This window comes from Ctenopharyngodon idella, chromosome 11 (assembly GCF_019924925.1).
Source record: "Ctenopharyngodon idella isolate HZGC_01 chromosome 11, HZGC01, whole genome shotgun sequence".
Taxonomy (NCBI): Eukaryota; Metazoa; Chordata; class Actinopteri; order Cypriniformes; family Xenocyprididae; genus Ctenopharyngodon; species Ctenopharyngodon idella.
Window position 1 is genome coordinate 19,146,739 of NC_067230.1, and position 17,263 is coordinate 19,164,001.

At 35.8% G+C, this 17,263-nt stretch overlaps 1 protein-coding gene across 1 annotated transcript in view; it reads right to left on the reverse strand.

The window, feature by feature from the left end:
* Positions 1-15,465, reverse strand: part of LOC127522083 (heterogeneous nuclear ribonucleoprotein L-like) — a 38,394-nt gene extending 22,929 nt beyond the window's left edge. Inside the window, exon 1 of the mRNA XM_051911668.1 lies at positions 15,128-15,465. Within this exon, the coding sequence (XP_051767628.1) occupies positions 15,128-15,301 (174 nt within the window). The 5' untranslated portion in view covers positions 15,302-15,465. The remainder of the gene's footprint in view (positions 1-15,127) is intronic.
* Between the last annotated feature and the right edge of the window lie 1,798 nt (positions 15,466-17,263).

Here is a 17,263-nt window from a genome sequence, read left to right on the forward strand (position 1 = left end):
ACAGACTTACACTGCATTCCCTGGGAATCGAACCCATGAACTCAGCGTTGCTGCCGCTGTGCTCTACGCTATGTGAACGTATATCAATACTGAGTGAAAATTTTATTCAATTAAAAGTCAGAGTATGTAATCAAAAACATAGGATGAATTCAATTTGACTGGGACACTTTTTGCCATTGAGATCACTAGGGAAAAGTGTCCTACTCAACCTGAATTCACCTCTACTTGAGTGAAAGTAAAAAAGAACAACTATTTAAAGAGGACCTATTCTGCTTTTTTACATGTATAACTTTCGTTACTGTTGCTGTTTGAGTATGAAAAAGTCCCTCCAGCAGGAGTTATTCTCTATATCAGTGTCACTGTTTCTGAACTCCCTGAAACGCCTCCATTGTAGTCTTGAGTTTTCTTCCGGGAACGAACACGTCATAATATTCCTCATTTAAATAATTCATACACAGAATAAAGGGGTGGGGCCTGGTTGAGTTAGTTAGTAGTGTGTTGAAACTGGCGGATACGGTAAGGGGCGGGACATTTCCCAAACACCAATCACAACAAACTACTCCAGCCGACCAATCAGAGCACATTGTGCCTTTCAGAAGGAGGGGCTTCATACAGACAGGAACTAAACAGAGCGTTACTGACAGACTGGGAAGAGAGGAGCTGAACAATGTCAAAAATGGGGAAAATAAGGTGTTTTGAGCACTGAAAATCTATTCTAGTAGAGCGCAAAAATAAAATCACGACTTTGTAAAAGGACAGAAAATAAATAAATAAATAAAAACACAAGAGAGAAGATTCTTGTTTAATCATTTGAATCATTTTCTCAATAGAAACTGAAAGAATTGTGTAAATGTCTTTTATCAGACAGACACAAAACGAAACAAAAAAGCGCAGAGGTCAAAAACATCCGTCTATAGTGCTTGTTCACATAAAAGAACAGTTAAAAAAACAACACAAAAGACACGACGCAGAAGCCAAAAACTGTTCCAAAACCGAAAACAAGAACATCAAACCTCAAAAACTGCTGCAAAAATACGAGCACTTCTCAAGGACTGAACAGAAGAAATGAAACAGAGATTTCCATGTCAGAGAAGGCGGAGCCTCAGAGCCACACCCACCTGTTACATCATCGCCACGGAGCAATGGTAGTTCGGAGGTGTTTACCAGCCTATAGCAAACTATTTCAATCTCCCAAAACACCAAACAAACTTCGTTTTGGCCTGATTTTGTTTGATTTGTTTGTTCTTCGATTTCGCTTGAAGTATATCGAGACCTTCAAATACAGAAATCAAGTAAAACAAACATTTATATCTAGCTGGTTTAGTCGTCTCTGTATCAGACAGTGATATTTTAGTATAATTAAGTTAGTATTATAGTTTTAATGAACATTTTCAATTAGTTTTTATTTTTAGTACACTTTCATTTTAAACGTTTTAGTAATTTTGTTGTGTGTTTTCGTCATTTATATGAGTTTTGTTTTTTTAAAATGTATATATTGTTATTTTAGTACATGAAGTTAAAATAAATGAAAATGAGAAATGTTGCAATAAAATAAGTTAATTTTTTTATATATATATTTTAGTTTATTTCAGTTAGCATTCATTTTATTTAAAACAACAAAAATGTTTATTGCATCAGTTTGACTATAATAACTCTGGTATCAGGGGGTCGGTATCGGCAGCGTCACATTCGTGTGACACAACCTCTTGTTAATTCCTCCAAGACCTTTTAAGTCTCTGCTGTCACTATGGTAACGGCCTCTTGCATTATTTATTTATTTCTCAGCTGTAAGTGACGCTTTACAGTGTTTGACATGCACTGATGGGCGTATGTGTGTGAGTGTGTGTGCGTTCATTTTCACATGCGTCTCTTCGGGACTGGCAGACCCCAGTTTCAGTTCCAATTTGTTCCTCAATTTTGACAGGATAATATCCATGGAATTTAAGATCTAATCCATTTTTATTTGTGAAGATGCACATATTCAACCAAAATAAAGCAGATTGTGTTTAAGAGCCTTTAGCTGTGATTCTCTGTTATCGTATTAATTCATTATCATACAAGTAAAAACTGAACAGCCTTTACTGCCTTCTTACCCACATGACCTCATCACATAACCACACCCACATCAGCAGCACAGCCACACCCACTACACCATATAACTCCACCCACCATCTAACTCACAGGACTGATGGACAGGATTCATAAATACTGAATAATTACGGTCTTCATTTGCATACAGACACAGAGTGTGGTTAAATCCTGCTTGACGTCTTTACCTGCTTCTCTCACAGACGTTCAGTTCTCCATTTCTCTGAATAATACAGAGATGAAAGGGGAAATTCATGTGAAAATCTGCCTGTGAATGAGAGATAAGGAAACAACAAACATCTCTTCTGCAGCCTGTGCAAATATGAGCCACAACAACTAAAATAACCACACACACTACTGAAAAAACATTATCTGTTGTTTATGTATTTATTCATAAAGATAGTGTAGTTTAAATAATAACAAATGATTTTCTTGCAGGCTGTTTGTTTGTTCTGCAAATTCATAATAAGGAGAAAAAGTGTCCAATCTGGCAACAGATGGTCAGATGTTTTATTATTCATGTTTAAGAGACTGTATATAAGCCATCTGACTTTAATTAAACAAATACATAAACAGGTTAATCAGGCAGACAAACAAGCGCCTCGTCATCAGACGCCGCTTTAAAAATAGATCTGAATCTACGGGAAATGAGCAGCGAGACGCGGCCGGGTTATTGCTGCAGCTGCATGTGAATGTCATCATACTCTGATTGGATTACACAAATTGGTCAAATGAATCGTTTCGGGTGACATTTCAAACGCAGCGCAGAAACGCAGGGACACAAATAGTGTGTTCTCCTGACCGGATGACTATACGTTTACTGATGAAAGTCTGATTCATACATGCATGGAAAGAAAGAAAGAAAGAAAGAAAGAAAGAAAGAAAGATGTAGGAAGGAAGGAAGGAAGGAAGAAACAAACAAACAAACGAAGTACAGGAAGTAAGAAAAATAAAGTAAGAAAGAAAGAACTAACAAATGAAGAAAAGGAAAGAAAGATAGAAAGAAAGATAGAAAAAAGGAAGAAAGGAAAGAACACACAAACAAACAAACTAACAAAAGTATGGAAAGAGAGAAAGAAAGAAAGTAAGAAAGAAAGAAGGAACAAATCAAGGAAGGAAAGAACACAAACGAACGAACCAACAAAAGAATTACGGAAAGAAAGAAAGAAAGAAAGAAAGAAAGAAAGAAAGAATTGAAAAAAAGAAAGAAAAAAGAAAGAAAGAACAAATGAACGAAGGAAGGAATAAATAAAGGAAAGAAAGAACAAACACACGAACAAAGAAAAGTAGGGAAAGAAAGAACAAATGAAAGAAGGAAGGAAGGAAATAAAGAAAGAAAGAACAAATGAACGAAGGAAGGAATAAAGGAAGGAAAGAAAGAACAAACAAATGAACGAAGAAAAGTAAGGAAAGAAAGAACAAATGAAAAGGAAGGAAGGAAGGAAGGAATGAACAAACAGTAAGAAAGAAAGAAAGAAAGAAAGAAAGATGTAGGAAGGAAGGAACAAACAAAGAAAGAAAGAAAGAAAGATGTAGGAAGGAAGGAAGGAGCAAACAAACAAATGAAGTAAGAAAAGAAAGAAAGAAAGAAAGAAAGAAAGAAAGATGTAGGAAGGAAGGAAGGAAGGAACAAACAAACAAATGAAGAAAGAAAGAAAGAAAGAAAGAAAGAAAGATGTAGGAAGGAAGGAAGGAACAAACAAACAAATGAAGAAAGAAAGAAAGAAAGAAAGATGTAGGAAGGAAGGAAGGAACAAACAAACGAAGTACGGAAAGTAAGAAAAAGAAAGAAAGAGAGAAAGAAGGAAAGAAAGAAAGGAATAAAGGAAGGAAAGAACAAAGAAAGAAAGAAAGAAAGAAAGATGTAGGAAGGAAGGAACAAAGAAAGAAAGAAAGAAAGAAAGAAAGAAAGAAAGATGTAGGAAGGAAGGAAGGAACAAACAAACAAATGAAGTAAGAAAAGAAAGAAAGAAAGAAAGAAAGAAAGAAAGAAAGAAGAAAGAAAGAAAGAAAGAAAGAAAGAAAGAAAGATGTAGGAAGGAAGGAACAAACAAACGAAGTACGGAAAGTAAGAAAAAGAAAGAAAGAGAGAAAGAAGGAAAGAAAGAAATAAAGGAAGGAAAAAAACAAACAAACAAACAAAGAAAGAAAGAAAGAAAGAAAGATGTAGGAAGGAAGGAAGGAGCAAACAAACAAACAAATGAAGTAAGAAAAGAAAGAAAGAAAGAAAGAAAGAACAAAGGAACAAATGAAAGAAAGAAAGGACAAATGAAGGAAGGAAAGAAAAAACAAATGAACAAACAAATTAAGAAAAAGAAGGAAAGAGAACAAAAGAAAGATTTTTTTAGACTTTTTTTTATTTTAAAATCAATAATAATAACACTTCCTGCATTACTTCCTTATTCACAGACAGCTGCTCTTCTTTCTGGTCAGTATCTGTGAAGTGCTGATTCAGACACTGAGTCTGATCTGAGCCTGATGCTGCCGTCAGAGCCGCCCGTGAGCCTCCAGAGAGAGGCACAACACACAAAACATCTCAACACATCATCACCGAAGCCCCGCCCACATCATCACCGAAGCTCCGCCCACAGAGCAGGACGGCTTTGTATAACAGATCTTTCCTGAAACAATACAGATCAATCACACCATGAAGATCTGAAGCCACTGAGAATCACTTCATGAGCAGCCGGAGATCTGACTGCAGTGACACGTCCACAGACACATTCACTGATTTACACACATCTGAGCTTTTCACAGCAGCGTTTGTCACGTCGCTCTTCAGCTTCATGGCCTTTGATATGACACGCATATCTACATTAACACAAAATGCTCAGTTGATGAGGATTTTACATGAGTAATATGATATCTTGAGAGCAGAGAGGTCAAAGGTCATTCATTATATGTGTGATAGAGGATATGATTTAATTAAATTAACTGAGATGCTGAAGTGAATAATAATAAACATTATTTTATAGATTTATTTTTATATATATTTTTTATATTTATATATATATATATATATATATATATATATTTATTAACTTTATTATTTATTCATTTATATAGTTATTTTGTATATATATATATATATATATATATATATATGTAACATTTATTATTATTTTATTATTTATATATATATATATATATATATGTATAATTTTTTATACATATATATTATTTTTTATAATTATATATATATATATATATATATATATTACAAACTTTTTGTTTCAAATAGAGATCACGATTGTCTCACGATTCTGAACAGACATTTAATTTACTAGAGGTTCTGACAAAATATTAATTGCTGCAGTCTATTTAATTTAATTAATTTGAAAGAATTATTTTTTAAAAATTGGTTTGAATGAATGATTCAATGACTCACTTATAAAGACTTCACTTGTTTCACTTGTGTTTTTGAACGAATCTCTTGAATGAATGATTCAATGACTCACTCATAAAGACTCCACTTGTTTCACTTGTGTTTTTGAACGAATCTCTTGAATGAATGATTCAATGACTCACTCATAAAGACTCCACTTGTTTCACTTGTGTTTTTGAACGAATCTCTTGAATGAACGATTCAATGACTCACTCATAAAGACTTCACTTGTTTCATTACTGGATGAATCAGCATTTTTGAACGAATCTCTTGAATGAATGATTCAATGACTCACTCATAAAGACTTCACTTGTTTCACTTGTGTTTTTGAACAAATCTCTTGAATGAATGATTCAATGACTCACTCTCATTTCAAAGGCTGTGTTCTCCGGAGGTCGCATTTGAAGGCTGCATACATCAACAAGGTCGTCTCATTTAAGAAAAGTAACCATTAGATTGCAAAATAAGAAAGAAACGACAGTATTTTACACCTCACAAGGAATAACAGTCAATTTTATTATGGTTAATTTTCTTAAATAATACATCCTTGATGACATACGCAGCCTTCAAATGCGACCTCCGAAATGAGACACAGCGATAAAGACTTCACTTGTGTCATTACTGGATGAATCAGTATTTTTGAACAAATCTTTTGAATGAATGATTCAATGACAAATACATTTGTTTAACAGTCACTTGTCGCCACCTACTGGTGTAACAATGTAATGATACAACCTTTATTTGAAGCATCAAGGTTATTTCAAAAAATTATTTACTCTATTTTGATCGCTACCGTAGACATCAGTGTTTATATCTGAACTATAAACATTTATCCCAGTACTTCTGTTATAATCTGAATATTTCTAAGACAGAAATAATGATACTGTGTGGTTGAAAAGACTGTTTATGAAGCGGTTTCATACCTAAACATGACAACTGCTCTAAAATCAGTAGGCAAGTAATACTATAAATCTTTCTTAATATACATTATTTAACTTAAGAAACGCTCACGCCCTAAAAACTCCCATGTGACTGCAGCACACTGATAGCATCATGTTTCCTCTGCAAACCAATGACAGAAACAACTACTGCTGCAGCATTAACAGGAAATGACATGCAATGTCATCCACAGAGAACTACACACCACACACGATTGTGTAAGACACTATTCTGAGACGCAGCAGCAGAAGTCAAAAATCAATGAGACGAGTTTGTTAGCATAACACAATCCATTCAACTGACCCGCTTTCAGCCTGGAACGCCTGTTTCGTTTACGGCTGCCGTCATTCTTACTAACATCTGAATCAACAGATCACTGAACGAAAAACATCAAGAAGAATGTAAATGTTCAATGCCTTCAGAAGTGTTTCAGCACCAATTCCTTTATTTACTCAATCCAAACCTGTATGACTTCCTTTATTCTGTAAAGCACAAAAGGAGACGTTGATCTCTGAGGAAACTGTGATTCCTCAGAAGAAAGAAGAGTGCGGAAGTAAAGATTCTGGTTTTATTTTCAGTGAACTAACCTTTTAAGGCCAGACACTACAGGTCGACGAATAGATCTCGTCATACTTTAATGACAATGCATTAAGACAATTGCTTTTTTATCACTTCATAAATCAGAAAATTATGGAAGCTTTTTTCTGCCATGAAATAAAAATAAAAAAGGTAATTGCGACAATTGTGAGTTATAAAGTCAGAATTGCAAGAAAAAAGTCATTGTGAGATAAAAAGTCGCAATTACCTTTTTATTTTTATTTCATGGCGGAAACATTGCAGTTGCAATTCTGACTTTATAAAACAATTCTGACTTTATATCTCACAATTCTGACTTTATATCTCGCAATTCCGACTTTATAACTTGCAATTCCGACTTTATATCTTGCAATTCCGACTTTATATCTTGCAATTCCGACTTTATATCTCACAATTCTGACTTTATAAAACAATTCTGACTTTATATCTCACAATTCTGAGTTTATAACACGCAATTCTCTCTTTATATCTCGCAATTCCGACTTTATATCTCGCAATTCTGACTTTATATCTTGCAATTCTGACTTTATATCTCACAATTCTGACTTTATATCTCACAATTCTGAGTTTATAACTCGCAATTCTGAGTTTATAACTTGCAATTCTGACTTTATAACTCGCAATTGCGGGTTTAAATCTTGCAAATCTGAGAAAAAAAAGTCAGAATTGTGAGATAAAGAGTCACAATTACCTTTTTAATTTTTTTATTTAGTGGCGGAAACAAGCTTCCATAGAAAATGCTGTCAACAAACATACAAAAAAAAAATTTAAATGTTGTATAAATCAGGCGAATGATATATGATCAAACCTTCAGAATATAGATATAAATAAAACTGGAAAGTTTGGTGCGTGTAACGCTGCTGAAGTGGAGATATCTGATCAAACTCGCCTCATTTAAAGATGTACAGACACAAAGAGATCGAGTGCAACAAAAATGGATGTTTTCTTTCCACTAGTCTAGTTTCCAGTAACCAAAACTGACCAGTGCATGAAAAAAAACAATGATTTTGCTTGTAGTGTCTTGCATTAAACTCAATGTTACAGCAAAGTATTTCACACATCAAAACCCAGACCCAGAATCCATCAGCAGGACAAAACAATCCAGAACAGATCTGCCTCATATCAACATGACACACATTCAAATCAATGGCTCATTTGCCAGTTGGGCAGGTCAGGTGACCCCATTTAGCCCTACAGACGTCCTTCATCTCCCATCAGCCCCGCTGAGATCCCAGACGGCTCGTACAGACTCCAGAGACGCTGCCGCCCACCCGAGACACAAAGACACGCCGACAGTTTGCATACACATTAAAAAGGGCAGATTATGGATGTGAACTGATTCCAGAACGATCTCCTGTGTCGTTCTCTCCCACAAGCTCACGCTGATAACACTGCTGCCGCCCACCCGAGAGCGTTTGATTTCATTGTCGTGTCCGCGTATCTCTAGCAGTAAAAGGTGACGGCGCCGTCGGCACAAACAGGCCAGAAATTCCCAGAGAGTTTAGAGATAATCAATCAGTCAATCAATCGATCAATAAACCCCACGGGAAACAATATCTGCTCCAGAACGCACACACGGGTGTTATCAGGACAGTGTGTGAGGTTCAGCTCAGGTCTGCTGAAAGTACATGTACAATTATCGCTCAGATAAGACAGTGATGAGTGACATTTAAAGCGGCCAATAAAAGCCACTTAGTATTCAAATCATCATAGGAACGTTTCCTTCGGAGCCAAGCCATTCGCTCTGGGCAAAATACTGAAGCCATTATATCTGTCTGTCTTCTCTTTCTGTGAGCGTCTGGACTGTGAAAACACACACACACAGTTGTGATCACAATAAAACCGCTGAATGAGCTGCTATATGAATAATAACTGCACACGTACAGATACTGTTGCTGAAGATCATATTAAAGTCTGCATGAAACAAGCTTCACAGCATATCTGAAATAATGCATTAATGCAACAAAATATAATTCGATTCTCTGATTAGACAATGTGACCGTGTTATTGTTCACAGAAGTTAAAGTAAAAAGTAGACCCAGCGAACAAAAATAAGTTTTACTAATGTTCCCATTAAAGTTATGAACGTTATTATAAAAAATGTAAATTCTGAAGGTTCAAAACATCCTGTTTTTTAAATATTTTTTTGTTATGTGAATATTCCATTTTATCATTCTTCAAACATTATTGGAATGTTACTTTTGAATGTTCTCTGAAACAAGCAACATTTAAAAAACATTAGACAAACATCCATTTTGAGAACATTATTAAAGACCAGATAACTCTGAATGAATGTTCTATTAATGTTACTGTAAGAACGTTTGTTCATAACTTTGGGGAAAAACATGCTTTTGATTATTTTTACTACTATGATTTTCACATACACAGTTAAATCAGGAACATGCACCACTAATAAGGTAAAAGGAGTGGATTATGTTAGATGTGGAGCAAACACTGTTATATTTTTTTTGTAAAATGACTCATTAAAGTTCTGATGAATCTCTGGTTCAACAATGTGACTGTGTTATTGTTCACAGATGTTTTATTTAAAAAAAAAAAAGTGAAAAGTAGACCGAGCTAACATAAATACGTTCTAAGAACGTTTTACTAACGTTCCCATTAGTTGAACCTTATAACATTATGAAAATGTCATTTCTGAATGTTCTCCAAACGTTCAAAACGTCCTGTTTTTAAAACATATGTAAATGTTCAGTGAACATTCCATTTTATCATTCTTCAAACATTAATGGAATGTTACTTTTGAATGTTCTCTGAACGTTCTGAAACAAGCAACATTTAAAAAGTATTAGACAAACATCCATTTTGAGAACATTATTAAAGACTTTTATTCTTTCAATGTTACTGTAAGAACGTCTGTTCATAACTTTGAGAGAACCTTGACAGAACGTTCCCTGTTAGCTGAAGAAATATTATTCTTCCTTTTATTTATTTAATAAAAAAAAATAAAAAAACATGCTTTTGATTATTTTTACTACTATGATTTTCACATACACAGTTAAATCAGGAACATGCACCACTAATAAGGTAAAAGGAGTCGATTATAAATTAGATTGTTATATTTTATGTAAAATGACTCATTAAAGTCCTGACAATACATTTTTCATATACATTTTAAAATATTTTAGTAAAAAATGCAGGTGCATATAAATGATTAAATATCATTCTTCCTTGCGTTTATTCAATAAAAAAACATGCTTTTATTATTTTCACTATATGATTTTCACACGTGTGAACATGTACTAATAAATTAAAAGTGCTCAGTTATGATTTCACACTTATTTTAGATATAGTATGTAAATTAATTCATTAAAATTCTGATGAAACTCTGATGTGAGATGTGATATTTAGCAAAAATTAGATTACTGTTTAATGGTGCATACACATGAAAATGATAATAATTAGACCAGGAACATGGTCCCATTATGATTTAATGTGCAAACACTTGTACCAGATGCTCAAAATATTAAAAACACCATCACTGCTCGCACAGAATAAACTCCAGCGCTCCGTCTGTCCTCCAGGTGAGGCTTATTTTTAATTTGGTGTTCGTTTAAATGAGACCATTTCATAAATGACTCACTCATGATTCTGCTCATTGGCTCCTTTTATGGAAACTAGTCTAGTTTTTAAAAATATCACACCAATGCTGAATAAATATCATCCATGTGAAATAACTTCACAGATCTGAATTTATAAACCATGAAACCCACAGCCATATCAAGGTGTCAAACATTTCCTCTGTGAACACACACAATTCAGACAATCTGACACTCTTTACTTTACACATTGACTATTTACAATGTGATTATTTCCAGTAATCAGAGTAAGGAAGGACTCACATGACACGCGCAAACCTCTTCACTTGCATGCAATTTTCATTATTCTGATTATTAGCTAAAAATTGTGGTTATTTTTTACATATGCACAGCAAACATACAGTAAGTGTTACTGGACACTTTTAATCTACTTGCATCAAATACAAAACACATTTATATGCTAAAAATGTCTTCATTTCGATGTGTTCGACCATCAATATACTGCAACGTTGTCAACATAAACTCCGTTTCTTAAATGATACCGCCTTCACCGCTGTGTTTATGAATCTGCGCATGATCCGTGAGTGGAAAAGATGCAATTAAAGTCTTTACACGCCTGATTAAAATCGGCATATTTTACTAGGATTATGAGCTTAATCTCGTCTATTTGATCAAAGTTTACATGAGGTAAGGTTTAATCGCAATATTGCCTAAAATGCATTACGAATGTTTGAGTCTGAATCAAATGAAGAGCTGCAGTGTGTCCGATGCACTAATGCATCATGTGATCAGCTCTAATTGAGTCAATCAGACGCTCTTCAGACGGATGATGTTTACTCACTCGTGTGTGTGTTGTATGAGCCTTTACTAACAGTACTGTGTACATTTAAATAGTAAATGTTGCTCTGAAACATCCAGGGTCTTTCCATCACGATATATGCTATACAGAAAATCACAACCGCTTGATTGTTTGTATCGTCCCAAAATGTAACTATATTATCGTCCAGTTCTAATCTGATAAATTCAACTATACGGCATGAAGATGTAATAAACATGATTTCTGTAAAGCTGCTTTGACATGTTTTGTGAAATAAAATAAAACTGACTTTGTTCAAGTGCTTCAAAAATGAGAGTTGGTTGTTTGACCACTTTTAGTTTTTCTTTGATTGCACTGGCATTGCAAAACCAAGAGGTTGTGTATTTTGCTTGGTTTAACCACAATGGCTGTGTTTGTGTCATGTTGCACAAGAAATCTTGGGTTATACGGATGTTTGCAGAAAGCTCAGCACCTCGGCTTAGGATGATCCTTAAACTCCTTGAAGAAGTTACATGAAGATACAGAAACATTTTGCACATTTTTGTTCCTTGGACATAGAATTCGAGTCTTATTGCATCGGTTTTGTCATAATGTCAGTCATAATGTTTTTAGGAGGTTTTTATGGAAGTTTAGTGCGCATACAGACTTCTATTCATATTTTTATGGGGGCGAGAAAGTGTGACAGAGTGCAATATTTTAATAAAAAATATAGGATTAATTAAAAATTGTCAAGCAACCACTATTGGACCACCTGAGATGGACCGATCCATTCAAGACACTTACACTCGAAAAAATGCGGGGATAAAAACAGCCCAAATTGGGTTGAAAATGGATAAACCCAGCAGTTGGGTTGTTTTAACCCAGCGGTTGGGTTAAATGTTTGCCCAACCTGCTGGGTAGTTTTATTTAATTCAACTATTGTTTAAAAATGACTGTATTTCTTGCTTAAAATGAACCCAAAGTATGTTGGAAATTAACATTTATTAATATGTGTAATAAGTGAACATTTATTTAAATGAATAATAATTAAACAATAAACATCTATTAAGTTGCTTATTAATAAATGTTCAGCTTTTGATTTTTATTGTTGCTTCTAGTAATTATGTGTCTGATTTTGGGTTCATTTTAAGCCAGACATATAGTCATTTTTAATTAATAGTTGAGTTAAATAAAACTACTTATCACGTTGGGCAAATCATATGCGTATTGAAACGCTGCCTAGGTAGGGAAACTCACTACTAGGCCGATTAAACAGTTAGTTTGGGTAAAATAAAAGAACAAACAAAGTACCACATTACTAACAGATGGTAAAATCATAGTACACTCTAAAAAATGCGGGGTTAAAAACAACCCAAGTTGGGTTGAAAATGGACAAACCCAGCGGTTGGGTTAAATGTTTGCCCAACCTGTTGGGTAGTTTTATTTAACTCAACTATTGTTTAAAAAATACTGTATTTCTTGCTTAAAATGAACCCAAAATATGTTGGAAATGAACATTTATTAATAAGTTTAATGAATAATAATGAAACAATAAACATTTATTAAATTGCTTATTAATAAATGTTCACCTTTTGATTATTATTGTTTCCTCTAGTAATTATGTGTCTGATTTTTAATTTCCAACCTATTTTGGGTTCATTTTAAGCCAGACATACAGTAATTTTTAATCAATAGTTAAATAAAACTGCCCAGTACGTTGATCAAACACTGGATTTGTCCAATTTAAACCCAACTTGGTTTGTTTTTAACCCAGCATTTTTTTAGAGTGTACAAAAGCGGACCGTGCACAAATCATATGCATATTCAAACGCTGCCTAGGTAGGGAACTCAGTACTAGGTCGACACATAGCCGATTAAACAGTTGGTTTGGGTAAAATAAACAAACGAAGTATCACATTACTACCAGATGGAAAATCATACTCTAAAAAATGCTGGGTTAAAAACAACCCAAGTTGGGTTGAAAATGGACAAACTCAGCGATTGGGTTAATTGTTTGACCCAACCTGCTGGGTAGTTTTATTTAACTCAACAATTGTTTAAAAAATACTGTATTGTTTGCTTAAAATGAACCCAAAATATGTTGGAAATGAACATTTATTAATAAGTTTAATGAATAATAATGAAACAATAAACATTTATTAATAAATGTTCTCCTTTTGATTATTATTGTTGCCTCTAGTAATTATGTGTCTGATTTTTAATTTCCAACCTATTTTGGGTTCATTTTAAGCCAGACATATGGCCATTTTTAATCAATAGTTGGCTTAAATAAAAATGCCCTGCACGTTGGGCAAACATTTAACCCTGGGTTTGTCCATTTTCAGCCCAACTTTGGTTGTTTTCAACCCAGCATTTTTAGAGTGTACATAAGCGGACCGTGGACAAATCATATGCATATTGAAACGCTGCCTAGGTAGGGAACTCACTACTAGGTCGACACGTAGCCGATTAAACAGTTAGTTTGGGTAAAATAAATGAACAAACAAAGTGCCACATTACTACCAGATGGTAAAATCATACACTCTAAAAAAGTGGGTTAAAAACAACCCAAGTTGGGTTGAAAATGGACAAACCCAGGGTTAAATGTTTGCCCAACGTGCTGGGCAGTTTTATTTAAGCCAACTATTGTTTAAAAATGACTGTATTTCTTGCTTAAAATGAACCCAAAGTATGTTGGAAATTAACATTTACTAATATGTTTAAGTTGAATGAATGATAATGAAACAATAAACATTTATTAAGTTGTTTATTAATAAATGTTCAGCTTTTGATCATTATTGTTGCTTCTAGTAATTATGTGTCTGATTTTGGGTTCATTTTAAGCCAGCCATATAGTAATTTTTAATCAATAGTTGGGTAAAATAAAACTACCCAGCACGTTAACTCTGGGTTTGTCCATTTTCAATCCAACTTGGGTTGTTTTTAAACTAGAGTGTACATAAGTGGGCCGTGGACAAATCATATGCATATTGAAACGCTGCTTAGGTAGGGAAACTCACTACTAGGTCGACACATAGCCGATTAAACAGTTGGTTTGGGTAAAATAAAAGAACGAACAAAGTACCACATTACTAACAGATGGTAAAATCATAGTACACTCTTAAAAGTAAAGGTTACAGAAGATGGTTACCATTCCTGGTTCCCCAAAGAACCTTTCAGTGATCAGTTCTTAAAATCAGTTCTTCTTAGAACACTGAAACAATCTAAAGAACCTTTGAAGATTAGAATGGAGCCATTGATGCCAATAACAACTTTATTTTTAAGAGTGTACTTTGATATTTACCATAGTACTGTGCATACACATAATGTACACGTGTTACTTTGGTAGCCTATTTATATTTGTTTTTAATTTAATCTGCTGTTTAATTCTCTACAACTGTATTCACATTGAATGCAATGAAAACCTTACTGAGCCTGACTTGATTTCCTGACAAATTCATATGTAATGCTCTTGACATGACACTTCAGATGAATTAGATAGGAAAACATGCATGTAACATGTGATTTGTGGTCAGTGAGGTTATGTTTTCTGATCTTCTCTTTCACACTGGACTGTTTTACTGCATATTTATATCCATGCCACTGTTCCTGTTTATGTTTTTCTCTTGTATTTTTCTCTTTTCAATGTTTTGGCACCATGCACTAAACGTCATGTCAATGCAGCACTATAAATCTGAATACATAACGAATAAAAATGAGCATGACATCGATTACGATGCAGTAATACAGTGTTTGTGGTCTGACCTTCCTGTCTGCGGAGCTCCATCGCGCTCTGCTCTGCCCTTCATCCTCCTCATCGTCACCCATGAGCCCCGCGGATGCTGAGTCTGACTCCTCGCCTTCCTCCAGCTCCTCCTCATCTTCAGCGGAGACCTTCAGGCGCTTGGGCGCGCGCTCGTACTCCTCCAGCACAGACATGATATATAAATCAATCAATCACTCACAATCGGTAATAAAAATGATGAGAATAATGTGAAAGGAGCGCACACGCACACACGCGCGCTCATGTGCTGCTTTGGTCAGGGACGGCGCGCGACACTCATCCGGCAACAGCTCTGCGCGCTCACGCCCTGAATCCTCGCTCACTGCGGCTCTGACGTCACGCTGGTTTTCATTGGATCCCGCATCTGAGTGACGGCTGCGCAGCGGCGCTTATTGGCTGCGATCGGCGCATGCGTAAAGTACACAGCACTGCTTTCATATGATCTGAATAATCTGACATTAAAATAATTATAATAATTGCTTTGAACTTCTTTGTTTGAAAATTACTTTACCATAATGTACATGTCAAGCACTATTCATACAAATTATGTCCTTTACTCAGAAATTAAGTTCAGTAAAATAAATGGTATTAAAATCATAAGTATTTCTGACCATCAACAAAAACACGTAAACACAGAGCTGTCTTAATTAAAAGCACAATTAAATCAGAACATTTTAGCAGAGCGAAGTTGAACCTGGGTAAACTGAAATATGAGATTGTGGCACATGGGTCAAATATGAGGAAGTGGAATCATGAGGAATTTTTTCTGAATGTGACTCAGAGCAGTTAAATCTGTTAGAACAGTTAAATCAGTCTGAGATCACAGAATATTAATACAACAGTAAAGTCAAGACATGACTGAATTAAAACAACATCATGTGATAGATAGACAGACACACAGACAGATGGACGGACAGACAGAACGATAGACAGACGGATGGACAGACCGAATGATAGACAGATCGACTGAACGAACGAACAACAGACAGACAGACAGACCGACCTAACGATAGACAGATGGACAGACAGACAGGCCGAACAACAGACAGACAGACTGTCAGACCGAATGACAGACAGACAAACCGAAAGATAGACAGACAAACGGACCGAATGATAGACTGAACGAACGAACAACAGACAGACAGAGAGACTGACCTAACGATAGCCAGATGGGCAGACCGACGGACAGACAGACAGACAGACAGACAGACTGTCAGACCGAACGATAGACAGACTGATAGACTGACAGACAGACCGACCTAATGATAGACAGATGGACAGACAGACAAACCTAATGATAGATAGACAGACAGACTGTCAGACCGAACGATAGACAGACAGACCGACCTAACGATAGACAGACAGACAGGCCGAACGATAGACAGACAGACAGACAGACGGACGGCCAGGCCGAACGACTGACAGGCGGACAGACAGATGGACAGACGGACGGACAGGCTGAACAACAGACAGATGGACAGACAGACAGACAGGCCGAACGACAGATAGATGGACAGACAGACAGACAGGCCGAACGACAGACAGACAGACTGTCAGACTGAATGACAGACAGACAAACCGAACGATAGACAGACAGACGGACCGAATGATAGACTGAACGAACGAACAACAGACAGACAGAGAGACTGACCTAACGAAAGCCAGATGGGCAGAACGACGGACAGACAGACAGACAGACAGACTGTCAGACCGAACGATAGACAGACAGACAGACAGATGGACGGACAGGCCGAACGATAGACAGACTGATAGACTGACAGACAGACCGACCTAACGATAGACAGATGGACAGACAGACAGGCCGAACGACAGACAGACTGTCAGACCGAATGACAGACCGAACGATAGACAGACAGACGGACCGAATGATAGACTTAATGAACGAACAACAGACAGACAGAGAGACTGACCTAACGATAGACAGACAGACTGTCAGACCAAATGATAGACAGACAGACAGACAGACGGACGGACAGGCCGAACAACAGACAGGCGGACAGACAGATGGACAGGCCGAAAGATAGACAGACGGACAGACAGATGGACGGACAGAAAGACGGACGGACGGACAGACAGACAGACGGACGGACAGGCTT